Source organism: Lepidochelys olivacea, assembly GCF_965140295.1.
Source record: "Lepidochelys olivacea isolate rLepOli2 genome assembly, chromosome: 6".
NCBI classification, from domain to species: Eukaryota; Metazoa; Chordata; order Testudines; family Cheloniidae; genus Lepidochelys; species Lepidochelys olivacea.
In genome coordinates this window covers 63,609,724-63,625,131 of record NC_140416.1, presented here as the reverse complement: position 1 = coordinate 63,625,131, position 15,408 = coordinate 63,609,724, and the positions used below count along the sequence as shown (strand labels likewise).

Here is a 15,408-nt window from a genome sequence, read left to right as displayed (position 1 = left end):
GAGTATTTTGTTTTTATTGCAAATATTTGATATATATGCCATGTTGCTTACTTGTGACTGGTTAGATATGGCACATATTATAGTTTCTATTCCTTGATTGAATAAGTGTGAAAGCACTTGCCAGGTAAATATCTGAGGGTGCAGATTTAAAAAGTGGTTTCCACAAATACTTTCAGAAACAACTTGGGAATTCCTCTTGTGGGAACATGTTTGTGAGTAGAACTAGATCAATCAAATATTTGCAATGGGGGCGGGGCGGGAATCCACAACACGAAGATGAACATAGCTAAAGGAAATTTGTTTAAACACAGACACTGAATAGTCATGGACAATTTTTAATTTTTTTATTTGTGTCACAAAAACCAGAAAGTTGCTCTGACCTACCCTACTCACCACCCCTCCTCTTTTCTGGTCCTAACTGTTGTCAGAAGGCATTAAAATCACACACTTTTGTAAATGTAGTAGGTTCCAATAGACCCTCAGGGCATCCAGTCCCATGATGTCTTATCTCATTTCATTAATTACATTTCACGATTGTTGAGGGTTAGGAGTTGGAGGAGGGAACGGTATCCAATTTCAGAGAGCAACAGCAATCCCGGAGATGGAAATGCGAGAGGAGGTCAAAAAATCAATCAGGTGCACTCTGCTGTGAAAGTTAAATGGCTCCTAATAAAATAATGAGAATGCGTTGCAAGCGTCACAAATAGTAGCAAAAAATAAGTCAAAATTAAATAAAACAACATGGACTAAGTGCCTTTTGCTGATTCAGCCTATCAGCAGCAACTGGATCATTGCTTGTCTAAATGAAGTTATAGGCACAGGCAATCCTAAGGGAAAGAAATGTAAACTAGGGCTTTTGGCCTTTGAAATGATGTAATATAATTCTGACAGAAGATGTAGAGGTTATGCTTCACTGAGGTGTGCAAGAACGGTGTTAGGCATTTCTTACACGCATATTCACAGGGGTACTATTCATGCAGGGGATTTACAACACCCTTGGTATGGTTGACACCCATCTTGAAAGTCACAGGATACTCCTCCATGGTTCTGTTCCAGGTCGCAGGAAATAAGCTTGCCATTCATTTGAAGAGGCCCAGATTTACTTCAGGAGTCATTACAATGGAGTGGCACTACATGATGGTGCTGTATCAGTACACATTCATGCAATGTCAGAATGCGAACAAGAAAAGCTCAAACATTGTGGAAAGGAGTGGGTGCAATTTGTGAGGTTAACAGTAACTTCACTCAAGGTACCCAAATCCAAACACAGCAGTGGTGTGTGGGTCAAGTGAAGAAAAAGAATGTGGGGGAAGGAAAGAGAACTCTTTTCACTGAGTATTTCTGGCACATACAGCAACAGAGCAATGTTTGTTCCCTCAGGAATTGCTGTGGTGGCTGGATCACCATAGAATCATGGAAACCTAGGGCCAGAAGGATCCTAGAGAGGTCATCTAGTCATTCTGTCTGAACTGACGTAGGATCATGTACGCCTAGACCACCTCTGACAGGTATTTGTCTAATCTGTTCTTAAAAACCTCCAATGATGGAGATTCCATAACTTCTCTTGGTAACCTATTCCAGTATTTAGCTATCCTTACAGTTAGAGAGTTTTTCCTAACTTCTAACCTACATCCCCCTTGTTGCAGATTAAGTCAGTTACTTCTTGTCCTACCATCAGGGGACATGGAGAACAATTGATTACTGTCTTCTTTATAGCAGCCCTTAATATATTTGAAAACTTATCACATCCCCCACTTCAGTCTTATTTTCTCAAGACTGAACACACACTTTCTTTAACCTTCCCACAAAGGTCAGGGTTTTCTAACCCTTTTATCACCTTTGCTGCTACCCTCCAAACGCTCTCCATTTTGTCAACGTCTTTCTTGAAGTGTGGTGCCCAAAACTGAACACAGTACTTCAGTGGAAGCTTCACTATTGTTGAATAGAGCAGAACAATTACCTCCTGTGTCTTACATACAACACTCCTGTTAATACACCCCAGAATGATATTTGCCATTTTTGCAACTGTTTGACATTATTCATTCAGATTCAATTTATGATCCCACTATTACCCTCTATGGCCAAGGGACCTTTTGCTGCCAAGTGGCAGAGGGCATAATGGGGGCACAAGGATTATAGGAATCCCCTGGGTCTGGCATTTACATTCTAGTTGACCAAAGAGGGTCATTTGGGGTCTGTAATAAAAGCCTGTGTCATTCTGGTCATCAATATAATTATGAAACGTAGGTACTGATACTACGTAAGAGTTATGTACTATATACTGAAAATTATGTTCTTAAGGGATGCAACTGTGGGGTTGGTCATCAGGAAAGGTGAAAAGCAGGTTTTTCTCCAGTCAAGTGTTGTTTATCCGTATATCTGTTTATGTTTACGTGTAAACGGAATATTGTCTGGTTCACATTGGGCAACAATTAGTATTCTAAGTCAAATGCTAACGAAGAGCTGCCGAGGACTTCAGAAGGAAACTATCAGGAAGAGGTAAACAGTGTGGGGGCAAAGGGGGTAGGGAGACTATCTTGAGATACGCATCAAAGGTGTGACTGGTATATTTAGCAAGGGAAAGACGATACTTTGATATCCTTCACTGAGGAAGTAAATGGACAGTGAGTTCATGTCATAAAAAAGGATCTTTCAGCCAGGCTTGGTTGAAATCACTGGAGAGAACCTTGGATAAGATAAGCTTCTTTAGACAGAAGGACAACCTGTTAGTTAAATTTAGTCTCTAGAAAGTGTGTTATGATTTACTCACTAGCAATCATTTGAATCTCTGTTCTCTGAGAAAGCTTATTCTTGTTTTCATTGTAAGTATATCTAAGTGCCATGTGTTTAGCAGAGCTGTGCTCTAAGGGTAACTAATAAGCTGTGGTCCACTGTTCCTTTGGGAACAGCAAGTCTGGCAGTTCTTTGAGTGTTCAGTGGGTAAAGGGAGGGATGCTACAGGGGATGCTTGGAGGACTCAGGTATTAGTATGCCTATCACTAACCCGCATGGAGAAAGTGAGGCTAGCGGAGGCCTGGAAGGCAGTGCTTGTGCTGATTCACAGCAGGCATAGAGATTTCCTCACACTTGGGTTAGGTCGCAGCAAGGTATCTCACAACCCTGGGTACCATTCCACCCCCAGATCCTTTACCCAGTTCCAATGCCTAGCCACTTATTCCCAATTTTTTTATTTGTGCACTTTATTTTTCCTTCCTACGTATAGTACTTTGCACTTGTCTTGATTGAATATCCTCTTAGTGGTTTCAGACCAATTCACCAATATGCCAAGGTTATTCTGAATTCAAATCCTGTCCTCCAAAGTGCTTGCAACCCCTTACAGTTTGGTGTCATCTGAAAATTTTGTAAGCATACACTCCACCCCATTATTCAAGTCATTAATGAAAAGAATGACTAGTACCAGACTCAGGAGAGACCACTGAAGGTCCCCACTAGATATAGTCTCCCAGTTTGACAGTGAGCCATTGATAATGGGCTACTGATAATGGGATAAGTATGGCTTTTCAACCAGTTTGCATCCATTTTATAGTAGTTTCTTCTAGACCAAATTTCACTAATTTATGTATGAGAATGTCACATGGGACTATGTCTAAAGCAGTACTAAAATCAAGATATCACATCTACTTCTTTTCCCATCCAGTAGGCAAATAACCCTGTCAAAAAAAAAAAAAAAGAAAGGTCATCTAGGAGGTCATCTAGCCCAACCCCATGCTCAAAGTAGGACTAACCCCAACTAAATCATCCCAGCCAGGGCTTTGTCAAGCTGGGCCTTAAAAACCTCTAAGAATGGAGATTCCACCACCTCCCTAGGTAAACCATTCTAGTGCTTCACCATCCTCCTAATGAAATAGTTTTTTCCTAATAGCCAACCTGGACCTCCCCCACTGCAACTTGACACCATTGCTCCTTGTTCTGTCATCTGCCACCACTTTGAACAACCTAGCTCCATCCTCTTTGGAAGCCCTCTAGAGGTAGTTGAAGACTGCTATCAAATCCTCCCTCACTCTTCTCTTTTGCAGACTAAATAAGCCCAGTTCCCTCAGCCTCTCCTCATAAGTCATGACCCCCAGACCCCTAATCATGTTTGTTGCCCTCCACTGGATTCTCTCCAATTTGTCCACATCCTTTCTGTAGTGGGGGCCCCAAAGCTGGATACAATACTTCAGATGTGGCCTCACCAGTACCGAACAGAGGGGAATAATCACCTCCCTCAATCTGCTGGCAATGCTCCTACTAATGCAGCCCAATGTACCATTAGCCTCCTTGGCAAAAAGGGCACACTGTTGACTCATATCCAGCATCTCATCCATTGTAACCCCCAGCTCCTTTTCTGCAGAACTGCTGCTTAGCCAGTCAGTCCCCAGCCTGTAGCAGTGCATGGGATTCTTCCATCTTAAGTGCAGGACTCTGCACTTGTCCTTACTGAACCTCATCAGATTTCTTTTGGCCCAATCATCCAATTTGTCTCTGGACCCTATCACTACCCTCCAGCATGTTTACCTGTCCCCTCAGCTTAGTGTCTTCCACAAAATTGCTGAGGGTGCAATCCATCCCATCGTCCAGATCATTAATGAAGATGTTGAACAAAACTAGCCCCAAGACCAACCCCTGGGGCACTCCACTTGATACCGGCTGCCAACTAGACATCAAGCCATTGAACTAGCCAGCTTTCTATCCACTTTATAGTCCATTCATCCAATCCATATTTCTTTAACTTGCTGGCAAGAATACTGTGGGAGACCATATCAAAAGTGTTGCTACAGTCAAGGTACATCACATCCACTGCTTTCCCCATATCCATAGAGCCAGTTATCTCATCACAGAAGGCTATGAGGTTGGTCAGGCATGACCTGTGCTTGGTGAATCCATGTGGACTGTTCCTGATCACCTTCCTCTCCTCCATGTGCTTCAAAATGGATTCCTTGAGGACCTGCTCCATGATTTTTCCTGGGACTGAGGTGAGGCTGACTGGTCTGTAGGCTGGCACACTCATATAAGAAGGGCTGTGGGGCAGAGCAGAGTTCAGTAGCTGCCTGGAGCTTGAGGGGAGAAGACCAGTCTCCTAGCAGCAAGAAGGAGCGCCAGCACCTGAGACAGAGCACCGCTGCAAGTACGGGCCAGGGGAGCTAGAGAGAGCTCCTGGCTGGCTGTTAGGACCTGCAGACTGAGGTAAGGGCAGAAGAGGGTTCTGGAACTGTGTGGGAAGCAGCCCTGGGACAATGAACTGCAGTTGCCACTGAGAGAGTAGCTGGACAGAGTGCAGGTCCTGCAGAAAGAGGGAATACAGAGTGTGGCACAGCCAGAGGGCAGTGTCACTGAAGAGAATGGGAGTGATGTGAGTTCTGGAAGAAAAATGACGGTGGTGGGGCACCACCAAAGGAGGGCGCCTTGGTGAGCAGACCTAATTCCCATGACAGCTGGCAGGAGGCGCCAGAGCAGTGAGTGAACCCTGTCACAGTCCCGATTTGGGATAGGAAAATTTGTCAAAAGCTCAAAAAAATTTGCAGGACAGTAAAAGCAGGAAAGTGCCTCACTCTATCCAGCACCTGATACGGATTCTGTTTATACATCAGGCACCAACTTCTTAGTGGTTCTGATCATCTGTAACATATATTGGGAGGCAGTGCAGCCCAGTGGCTAGAGCACTGTACTCGGGAGACATGGATACTATTCCTGACTCTGCCACTGGCCTGCTGGGTGACCTTGGGCAGCTCGCTTCACCTTCCAGAGCCCCAATTTCCCCATCTGTCAATAGCGATATTGATACTGACCTCCTTTGTAAAGCACTTTGAGACCTGATGCAAAGAAGCAGGGAAGAGCTAGGTGTTAGTAATAGCAGTGACGTCAAAGGAAATTCCTGCTGCTCAGCAGGCGCTGATCCTGGATGGTGCTGATTGGCCTTAATTTCCACTGACTTCAATTAGAGTTGAGGGTGCTCAACATCTTGCAGGAGTGCTCAGCATCATGCAGGATTGAGCCACCAGTGATCAGCTCATTTCGTGATTTAGCTGCAGATGAGAAACACAGCTGTTCAGGAGATTCAGGGTATGTCTACACCGCAGTTAGACACCTGTGACTGGTCCGTTCCGGCTGGCTCGGACTGAGGGGCTGTTTAATTGTGATGTAGACATTTGGGCTCGGGCTGGAGCTCAGGTTCTAGGACTCTGCGAGGTGGGAATTTCAGGTATCAACCTCCTGTGGGAGTTAGAGCACAAGGCACACGCAGGTTGAGTGGCTGGACTGTATTATGTCTTGCTAACACTGCAACTTGTTTCCCTTGCCCCCATCCCATCCCATCCCACCCCCTCAGAGTTCACCTCGGAGTTCTCTCATGACTGTCCTGAAATGCCTTTATACTGAACTGAAAACATGCCAGTTGGTGTTGCATAGGGTGCTGCTGTCATTACTTGGCTGTCTAATGGAGAGCACAGGAAGGAAGTCTCTGTTGTGCTGTAGCATGCTAAACTGCCACACTGTCAGCTGAATTAATCTCTTAAAGTGTGGACTTACTCTGACAGTGACTGTAAGAATGGCACCTTCTTACTCAACAGAACTGGTCCTTGTGTGTTCAGCATTTTACATTTGTTGTTTCAGATAATTGTTCACATCAGCTCATTCCTTCTCATCTACCCTCTCCTCTGTCCAGCCACGTAACTAATCACCCCATTTATTATCTTCTCCTGCTCTGGTCTTTGCACCTCATTCAGTGTACCTCCCCACGTCTGGGATTCTCTTCCTGGCCCCGTTCACTATGCCTCTAAACGCCAGAACAAATCTCAAGATTTGACTGTAAAAGAAACATGTAACCTTATAATAAACCTACTGAAGTAACCTCCTGGGTTTATTGCTGCAACTCTTATCCTTCCCCCTGCCTTCCAATGTCTGCTACAGTAGAACCTCAGAGTTCTGAACACCAGAGTTACAAACTAACCGGTCAACAACACAACTCCTTTGGAACCGGAAATATGCAATCAGGAAGCAGCAGAGATTAAATAAAAAAAAAAATAGCAAATACAGCACAGTGCTGTGTTAAACGTAAACTACTATAAAAAAAAAAGGGAAAGCAGCATTTTTCTTCTGCATAGTAAAGCTTCAAAGCTGTATTAAGTCAATGTTCAGTTGTAAACTTTTGAAAGAACCACCATAATGTTTTGTTCAGAGTTATGCACATTTCAGAGTTACAGTCTCCATTCCTGAGATGTTTGTAACTCTGAGGTTTTACTGTATCTGTTTTCCTTATGTCTTACAGTTACCTATGGTAAATAGTACAACACCTTTTGACTTCTGTGGGAGCAGGATAGGCCTTAGACTGTACACTTCAGGACAAGAACAATGACCTTTTCTTCCTGGAGGTCTTCATGCCTTGAACATTGTTGATAAGAACACTCTGTCTTGGCTTAACTGGATTGCATACGCCAAATTAATAGGTCAAGAACATTTTTGAAACAAAAGTTTCTTTTTTTGGTTTGAAAAAACTTTTTATTTTGAAATTTTAGTTAAATTAGTTTAGTTTAGTTAAAGGTTTTTGTTCCTGGTTTTTTAATTATTGAAATAAAAACAGAATGTTTTGAAATGATTGAAACAAAACATTTCGATTGACCTGATCTGAATTTTTTTTCCAGATTATCCGTTTGTAAACAAGTTTGAGATTTTGACTTGTCCCAATTTGGGATGGGAAAATGTCTTGAAATCTCTAAAATTCTCATTGGACAGGAAACTATTTCCTGTCTAGCTCCAGTTGAAATAACTATTTACTTTTGAAAATTTTGGCATCAATAAATACTACTATTAATAACGACAGTTCAGCTCTACTTGAGGAACATGTATACTCAGTGTTAATAAATTAATGAGGTCTGCTGATTTTATTGTTCACAATTAATACAATTCTTGCAAAATTATAAAAAAAGATAAATTTGTTTGTCTACAAATTACCTGTCTGGAGATTGTTACTACCTCATGATATCAACATCCTTACGGGTGAAATCTATGCAAAATGACCTTTACTATAAAGCACAAAATTCAGCTACTAACTGCCAAGGGGAAGAATGGATTCAAAAAGCCTAGAGCATAAATATGGATGTGATCATTTTCAGTACAGCAAAATATCATTACATTTATGCAAGGTCCTATGAAACATTTGAACGTTTTCTTTTTAATTAGTTACATTTCCATTTAAATGGTTAGTTTTGATGACCCAATAGGGAACTTACTTTTAAGCATGTGCCTTCTTAATTTGCCTAATTCTGTATAAATATGTTGAAGGCAGGAGCTGATTCTGTGAAGCACAGCACTTTGCAAGGTAATGTCTTTTTAATTTGTTTTAAACATGGCAAATTCCCAATGTTTCTCAATTATTTAATTATTTTCTTATAAAGGACCAGCCTTCACCTGGTACTGCAAAAAATATAATAATTGTTCCATTGCTTTAGATAACAGTACAGTTCTGCTCTGCAAAACAACTCTACATAGGATTATGGGGATCCCTATTTGTATCAAAAATTCCATTGCAAATTTTCTCAGTTTACAAGTAACTAAGCTGTTGTTTTCTAACTGCCAGCCCTGCAGACTCACTGGGATGGTTCTTTTCTGGCTCATGCTTCATCACCAGCAATAAAGATTCCACAGGATAAATTGTGCCGTCATTTGCATCTGTGTGACCCTAATGCCTTAAAACAGTGCCTCTCAACCTTTCCAAACTAGTGTACCCCTTTCAGGAGTCTGATTTGTCTTGCGTACCCCCAAGTTTCACCTCACTTAAAAACTACTTGCTTACAAAATCAGATATAAAAATACAAAAGGGTCACAGCACGCTATTACTGACAAATTGCGTACGGTCTCATTTTTACCCTATAATAATAAAATTAATTGACTGGAATATAAATATTTTACTTACATTTCAGTGTATAGTATATAGAGCTGTATAAAAAAGTCATTGTTGGTATGAAATTTTAGTTTGTACTGGCTTCATTAGTGCTTTTAATGTAGCCTGTTGTAAAACGAGGCAAATATCTAGATGAGTTGATGTATCCCTGGGAAGACCTCTGTGTACCCCCAGGGGAACATGGATCCCTGGTTGAGAACCACTGTCTTAAAAGAATGCCCTGGCTTGCACAGGTGCAACCCTAGTGCCTTCAGTGAGGTTGAAAAGCTGTAAGTGTGGGCAGAATCTGGCCCTGCAATTGAAATTGCATTGGCAATTTTATAGATGATGCATGATTCAGAAGAGAATCCAGCTCATTCTCCCAGAGCTGCTCTGGCTAACAGGAGTAAAGAGCAGTAAAAAATTATTTTTCATACAAAATGAACTGGGAAATTTTGTAACTGAAATGGAACTGCTATCATCCTTTGTACACAGCCTTGCACCATAACTTTATGGAAAAATGTCAAAGTTGATCATCTGAGATGATGAATAGAAATACTATATCAACAAAAGAGTATTATAATAATGTAAATCAAGAAACTCACCTTTCAGCTACTTTGGACATTTTTAAACAGTGTCTGTCTATCTGCACATTCAGAAAGGTTATCTGGGGAAAGAGATGACGATTAAAAGAGATTAACAACCGAGCAGATCTAGAACCACGGGTGCTAGAACCGGAGAGGCCAGGGGCGCAATGCCCCCTCCCCTTTTTAACATGAGCATAGTCGGGCAGGCGCAGAGAGGTGGTGGCTGAGGTTGCGCTTCACAGTGGGGGAGCTGATAAGGTGATCAGCTCCCCAGCCACAAAGGGCAGCTCCTGCTTGCGAGGCCAGCCTCTTCCCGGTAGGGGAGCTGAGGTGGCCTTATCCCTGCCTTGCCACAGGGCCCAGCCCCTTGCTCCTCCTCTTTCCTCCGTGAGCTGGAGCAGGGCAGTGGTAAGAGGCATCCAGAGAGCCCAGGCCACTGTAGGGAGCCCTGGACCCACCACCTGCCCTGGGTGACATGCCCCAGGGGGCTGTTCTCAGGCATCCTGGCCAGAGGGCAGGGCCTTGAGGGAAGAGGGGGAGCAGGGAACGGGAACCCAGGGGAAGAGGAGGAGCAGAGGGGGTAGGGCCATAGTTGTGACATCAGTGCCCCCCACCCCACCGTTTTAGACAGGTTCCGGCGCTCCTTTCTAAAGCATCCACTGATTGTGTCACAATACAGTCTTGGCTTTGCATTTCAAGTGACTTATCAGTTTGCAAGGAGTAACCATGGGTTCTCTCACAGGTGTCAGAGAACACAACAGTGGGACAGATTTACTTGTGCTGGAACAGGGACATGTAAGTTGCCCCTCCCTGCCTGCATTCGTAGGGTTGGCTGTGCCCTGGAGGGATTCTGATCATAACTGCATTACCCCTTAATATTCAACTCTTGCTACACATTGGTGGTATGGTGCCTGTCTTCCCCTGGGGGGCTCTACTACAGAAAACAGCTTTTATTCCTACTGGAAGTTCCCTGGAAGCTCTGCCTGTGGAAGCAGTACTGAATGAGCAGAACCTCCAGCTGCTTTGGATACGTCTTCCTGCCTTATCAATACCACCCACTTTTTGAGTATCCTTGGTGACCTGAAGGAGAGGCAAAACTATGGCTAGACACAGTATAACCCACATAGAATTCTTTATAAATTTGGTTGAGTTTTTGGCTGGGGGTTCCTTGCAAACCTGTCCTGATTTTTTGTTGAATGCATTCATTCTTTGAAAGTATTTGCCAAATATTTTGGCAAATAATTTTCAGACTGTGGGTTGCTCACAAACTGTTTGTGCTGCCTATTTGCTATTCATGGCGTGGGACTGGTCACAAAAGGCACAAGGCATTGCATTTGCTCCCTGATTGGATGACTGGAACATATTTAAAAGTTATAATTACTTAAAATAAACCTGCCACACAAATTTGTAACATTTTTTGGGAAATGCTGTCTGTAGGCAGGTAAGGTGAGTGGAATTTTGGACTTGAGAGCCACTCTGTTAATTTGAAAAGAGAATATGACATGTAGCATTCATCTCAATGTACCCGCATGTCCCCTTTCATATTTAGCTTTTGATATATGCTACTTTGTTCAAAGCATGCCAACATCACCTTACATTTCTGTTGTTTTGCACCAGGAAACATAAGCATGTTTCTGGCTTTATTGATATTTCAATAAAAATATAAACATCTTTTTGAAAATAAAGTACTCAGTTCTTGGAGGAGTTGTTCTAAGGCAGTCTACTTACTCGTTTTCGGAAGTCCTCTTTTGTAGTTTTTCGTATGGGTTGGGAGGGCATATGTACAGGGCTTTGGGACTGAGAATCTTCTGTAACCCCATATACTGACTGAAACAAATAACACGAGAAATTACAGAGTATTATTGTTACATACCTAAGGAAAATCTGTGCATGAAAACAGTCAAGTAATGAGCCAGCAACTGTCTACTGTTACCTTTTCAGAGATCAATAACTCTTAAATCTGGAACAAAGTTCATAAATGAGCATGTATATACAAATACCTGAGTGGCAAATAGCTGTAGCTGTGTTAATTGAAAATTGTGATTTCTCTCTGACGAGCCCAACTGAGAACAAATGCAAATCTCTGCCTGATAATCAGAGGTACATGAGAGAGTTTTTCTTCTGATTCCCTACTTTAGTATGTTAGTTGCAAAAGTGAAACTTCTACATTTTATGAAACTCATATTTTTGATGAAGGCTTCAGCTCTGCTAATATGTATCTTTTGATTAACAAATCTTGACACTTACTTCAAAATTTCTCAATATCTGCTTGCTTATTATAAATTACCGCATTTTCAGTCAGTCAAACCCACTATTTCTTATGCCTGAAGCACTCTTATCTAGATATAAAATAACTGTTTTTTGCTCTACTCTACAAGTCTATTGCATTTCCACAATGAATGGAGACATTTATATTTGAGAAGTGTTACTTTGCTTGTCATGCATTTTTGGGGGTATACAGGCTTCAGGGAGACTGCCATGTGCATGAAGTTATGCAGGTGTGTTTATGTTTATAGGATCAGTAACTGAGATTGGGGGGGTGGAAATCATATTCTAACTCAAGTGTCTCTTAAATATGATACTAAACAACTTTAAGAGAACTTACAGTAATAACTTTTAACCCTGAGGCTTTGATACACTGAAAAAAAGGGTTAATATGGTGTCAATGAGCCAAGTTTTCCACAAACCTTAAAAAACAACAGCAACAACAAAACAGTAAAACACCATCAAATCACCGGTAGTGCATTTATTTGTCAGGTATTGAAGGCAATAGCAGGCATCTTTTTGTTCAATTAATTATTTTTTTTCTTTATTTGATATTTGTATGAAACATTGAAAGGTTATGATGACATTTAATAGCCAGCATATTGACATGTTTGGGACCATCATGCTGATATGCAACAGTTCATTTATGTTTGTCTATATTTGTTAAAATGGGAGCTCTGTGGTCACTAAATGACAACGATGACTATCCCAGGCAAAAGAAAAAAATAATCAGGTCTTAATTCGAAAAGAGTGCTGTCTAGTGACTACAGCAGGGGTCTGGGAGTCAGAACTCCCTAGTGCTGTTCTCAGCTCTGCCAAGACTTGGACTGGTACCTGTCCATTTGTAAAATGAACATAATAAACTTACTTACAAATGTGGAGGCTTAATTAATATTTGTAAATTACTTTGAAATTCTCATTTGAAAGAAGCAACATATTGTTGGTGTAAAACATAGTTGTTACTGTTCTGAAAAAAAACAACACCCTGACCTTTTTAACCTTCTGTGGGTTTTTCATACGGCGACACTTTCTGATGTCCATTTCTGTTGTGTTCACGCAGCCTGGCTAAGAAAGGGACATTCATAATATTACCATTGATGTTAACAATGTACATACCACCTCCTCCCACTGGAAAGCAATAATAAAACACAGAGTTTTCATCCTTTGCTTGCAGCACAAATATTGTTACAAAAATGCACAATAGGATCTTTTTCAAAATGCTTTCTTTAAGGTGTGTACTACAAATCATATTCGTTAATCATTTGGTTCTGTAGTTGTTTGTACTTATGTACTTGTGATTTTTTAATTTTTTTTTCTTTTACATCACTTCATATCATACCCAAATGTGCAGTTTTTGAATCATGATTGCCATATTTGGGGTCAGGAAGGAATTTTCCTCCAGGGCAGATTGGAAGAGGCCCTGGGGGTTTTTCGCCTTCCTCTGTAGCATGGGGTACGGGTCACTTGCTGGAGGATTCTCTGCACCTTAAAGTCTTTAAACCATGATTTGAGGACTTCAATAGCTCAGACATAGGTGAGAGGTTTTTCGCAGGAGTGGGTGGGTGAGATTTGGTGGCCTGCATTGTGCAGGAGGTCAGACTAGATGATCATAATGGTCCCTTCTGACCTTAAGATCTATGAGTCTATGTTAAGTTGAATCTCAGCATCCAATTTATTTGCTCATAACTTCAGCACACAATTTCAGCACGCAAACTCCTTTCAGGCTGAAATTACCTGGTCTCAGCTCAGAGCTGAGTTTTTCTAGAAAACTTGAACAAAACTGGTTTAACTGCTTTTGAATTCTACTTATGAAAAAAAAAAAAACCTTTACACTTCTATTTTATGTTAAAATCAGAAATGTTGTGCATGCACAAATCTAAACCTTTTGAAACAATTTTGTTCTCAAACTTGGCTTGTTCTGAAGATCTCCTATGGACAATTGAAATATGAAGAAAATCCGTTCAGCAGTTTTAAAGCTAACCTCTCCATGCAGCATATCCACATTGCTAAGTTTGGAAGTAGCGTAATTTAAAAAGAGACTTACCACTGGCCTGTGCACATCCCAAAATGCTCTTTCTTGGCTGTCCAAAATTTTCCTTTCAGTTTTATCTTTTTTTCTGTCAATTCTGGGAAAATAAAGAAATGAAACAATCCACGACTTTACTTTTCTGACTTGCTCCCAATTTTCCCCTGGATTTTTGGACCCAACTGACAGCAGTATCCAGTACTCCTGTTCTAGTGACACATATTTCCATACAGAAAAGTCAGATTCCAGATGCCAAGTGATTTGCAGGGTCATTCCACCAGCCTGACGAAAGGGATCTTTTGTTTTCAATGAGAGAACTTTTTTGCTAACATCTGCTCTGCACCTGGCAGCGAATAGCCTTTCTGACACCAGATTTCCCAGTCCCAGTCGAGCGCAGCACTTAAACTGGTGCTTAACTTTAAATATGTGAGGAGTCCCCCTGAAGTCAGTTTACTTAACAGTTATGCATTAACTTAATGGCTGTCCTGTATCAGGATCCAACAAGTCAGAAAAACACATGACTTCACAAAATTGTTCCACGTGGGACATACTAAGAACAACTGCAAATTCTTCATGGACAGATTCCCGACATCATAAATACCAGTAACACCATCAAAACTGGCACAGATACCCTTTTAAAGAATTTCAGAAGACAAGTCAGAGACTGAATGGGACAAGGAGAATGAACAATCCCGCTTAAACATAATGTGGTCCCTTCAGAACATGTCTGAAGCATGTTGATGGAGGAGTGTGGTGGAAGCCTACACTGGCACTACATATGCTGTACCTGTTTTGTTCCTTACAGAGGGTGTCTGTTTCTAAAGCTCTCAATTCAGCATCTTTATTGACACTATTTTTAAATGATAATTTAAAGTAGTAGGTGGGAGAAAATCCACCACTGTGGGGGTTATTAGTTATTTGTCTTTATCACCATCACCCCTTGTTGGAGAGGTTGCGATCAGTTGTTGATCCCCAGCCTGACCTATAAATGGAATTATAACATCACCTCTTGGAACATAGCAGCATGAGGCTGAGACAATGACCCAGATCCTTGGCTGCAGATGAGGAGCACATAGTGCAACCTGGGAGGGCAGCATGCAAAGGCTTTGTGCTCCCCCAGTTCTGGGTCAGCTAGCATAAAGTTAGAGCAGCCTTCAGGTGGCTGTCAATGGGCCTAGGGCATGGCAGCTGAGGATAAGAGACTCAGGGCTTGTCTTCACGACCGGGGAGATCAATGCTGCTGCAATCGATGCAGCGGGTGTCAACTTATCATGTCTAGTGAAGACTCGCTAAATTGACAGCAGAGCACTCTCCAGTCGACTCTAATACTCCAGCTCCCTGAGAAGAGTAAGGTAAGTCAATGAGAGAGCATCTCCCATCAATGCAGCACAATAGAGATAGCAGGGTAAGTCAACCTAAGCTACATTGATTCCAGCTGTGTTATTCACGTAGCTGGAATAGTGTAACTTAGGTCGACTTACCCCCATAGTGAAGACAAGCCCTCAGATACAGCCCACTTTCTTCTAGCCTAGCCCCTTATGCCAGACAAAGGTGTACGGGATTGAATAGGAGATGTTATGACAGCTTTACACCACTGGAAGGTTCCCATGCCCTTAGTGGGTAATCCTCCTGTGGCTGGTTACACCGACTTT

General features: G+C 41.8%; 1 protein-coding gene across 2 annotated transcripts in view; it reads right to left on the bottom strand.

Moving 5' to 3' along the window:
- The window catches only part of RGS6 (regulator of G protein signaling 6), a 505,053-nt gene that overhangs the window by 83,787 nt on the left and 405,858 nt on the right, over positions 1-15,408 (bottom strand). For both annotated transcript variants that reach the window (XM_084632586.1, XM_084632587.1), the window contains exons 9-12: positions 13,775-13,856; positions 12,721-12,795; positions 11,194-11,292; positions 9,484-9,545 (exon numbers count right to left, since the gene is read on the bottom strand). In XM_084632586.1, coding sequence (XP_084488712.1) covers positions 9,484-9,545; positions 11,194-11,292; positions 12,721-12,795; positions 13,775-13,856 — 318 coding nt within the window. The remainder of the gene's footprint in view (positions 1-9,483; positions 9,546-11,193; positions 11,293-12,720; positions 12,796-13,774; positions 13,857-15,408) is intronic.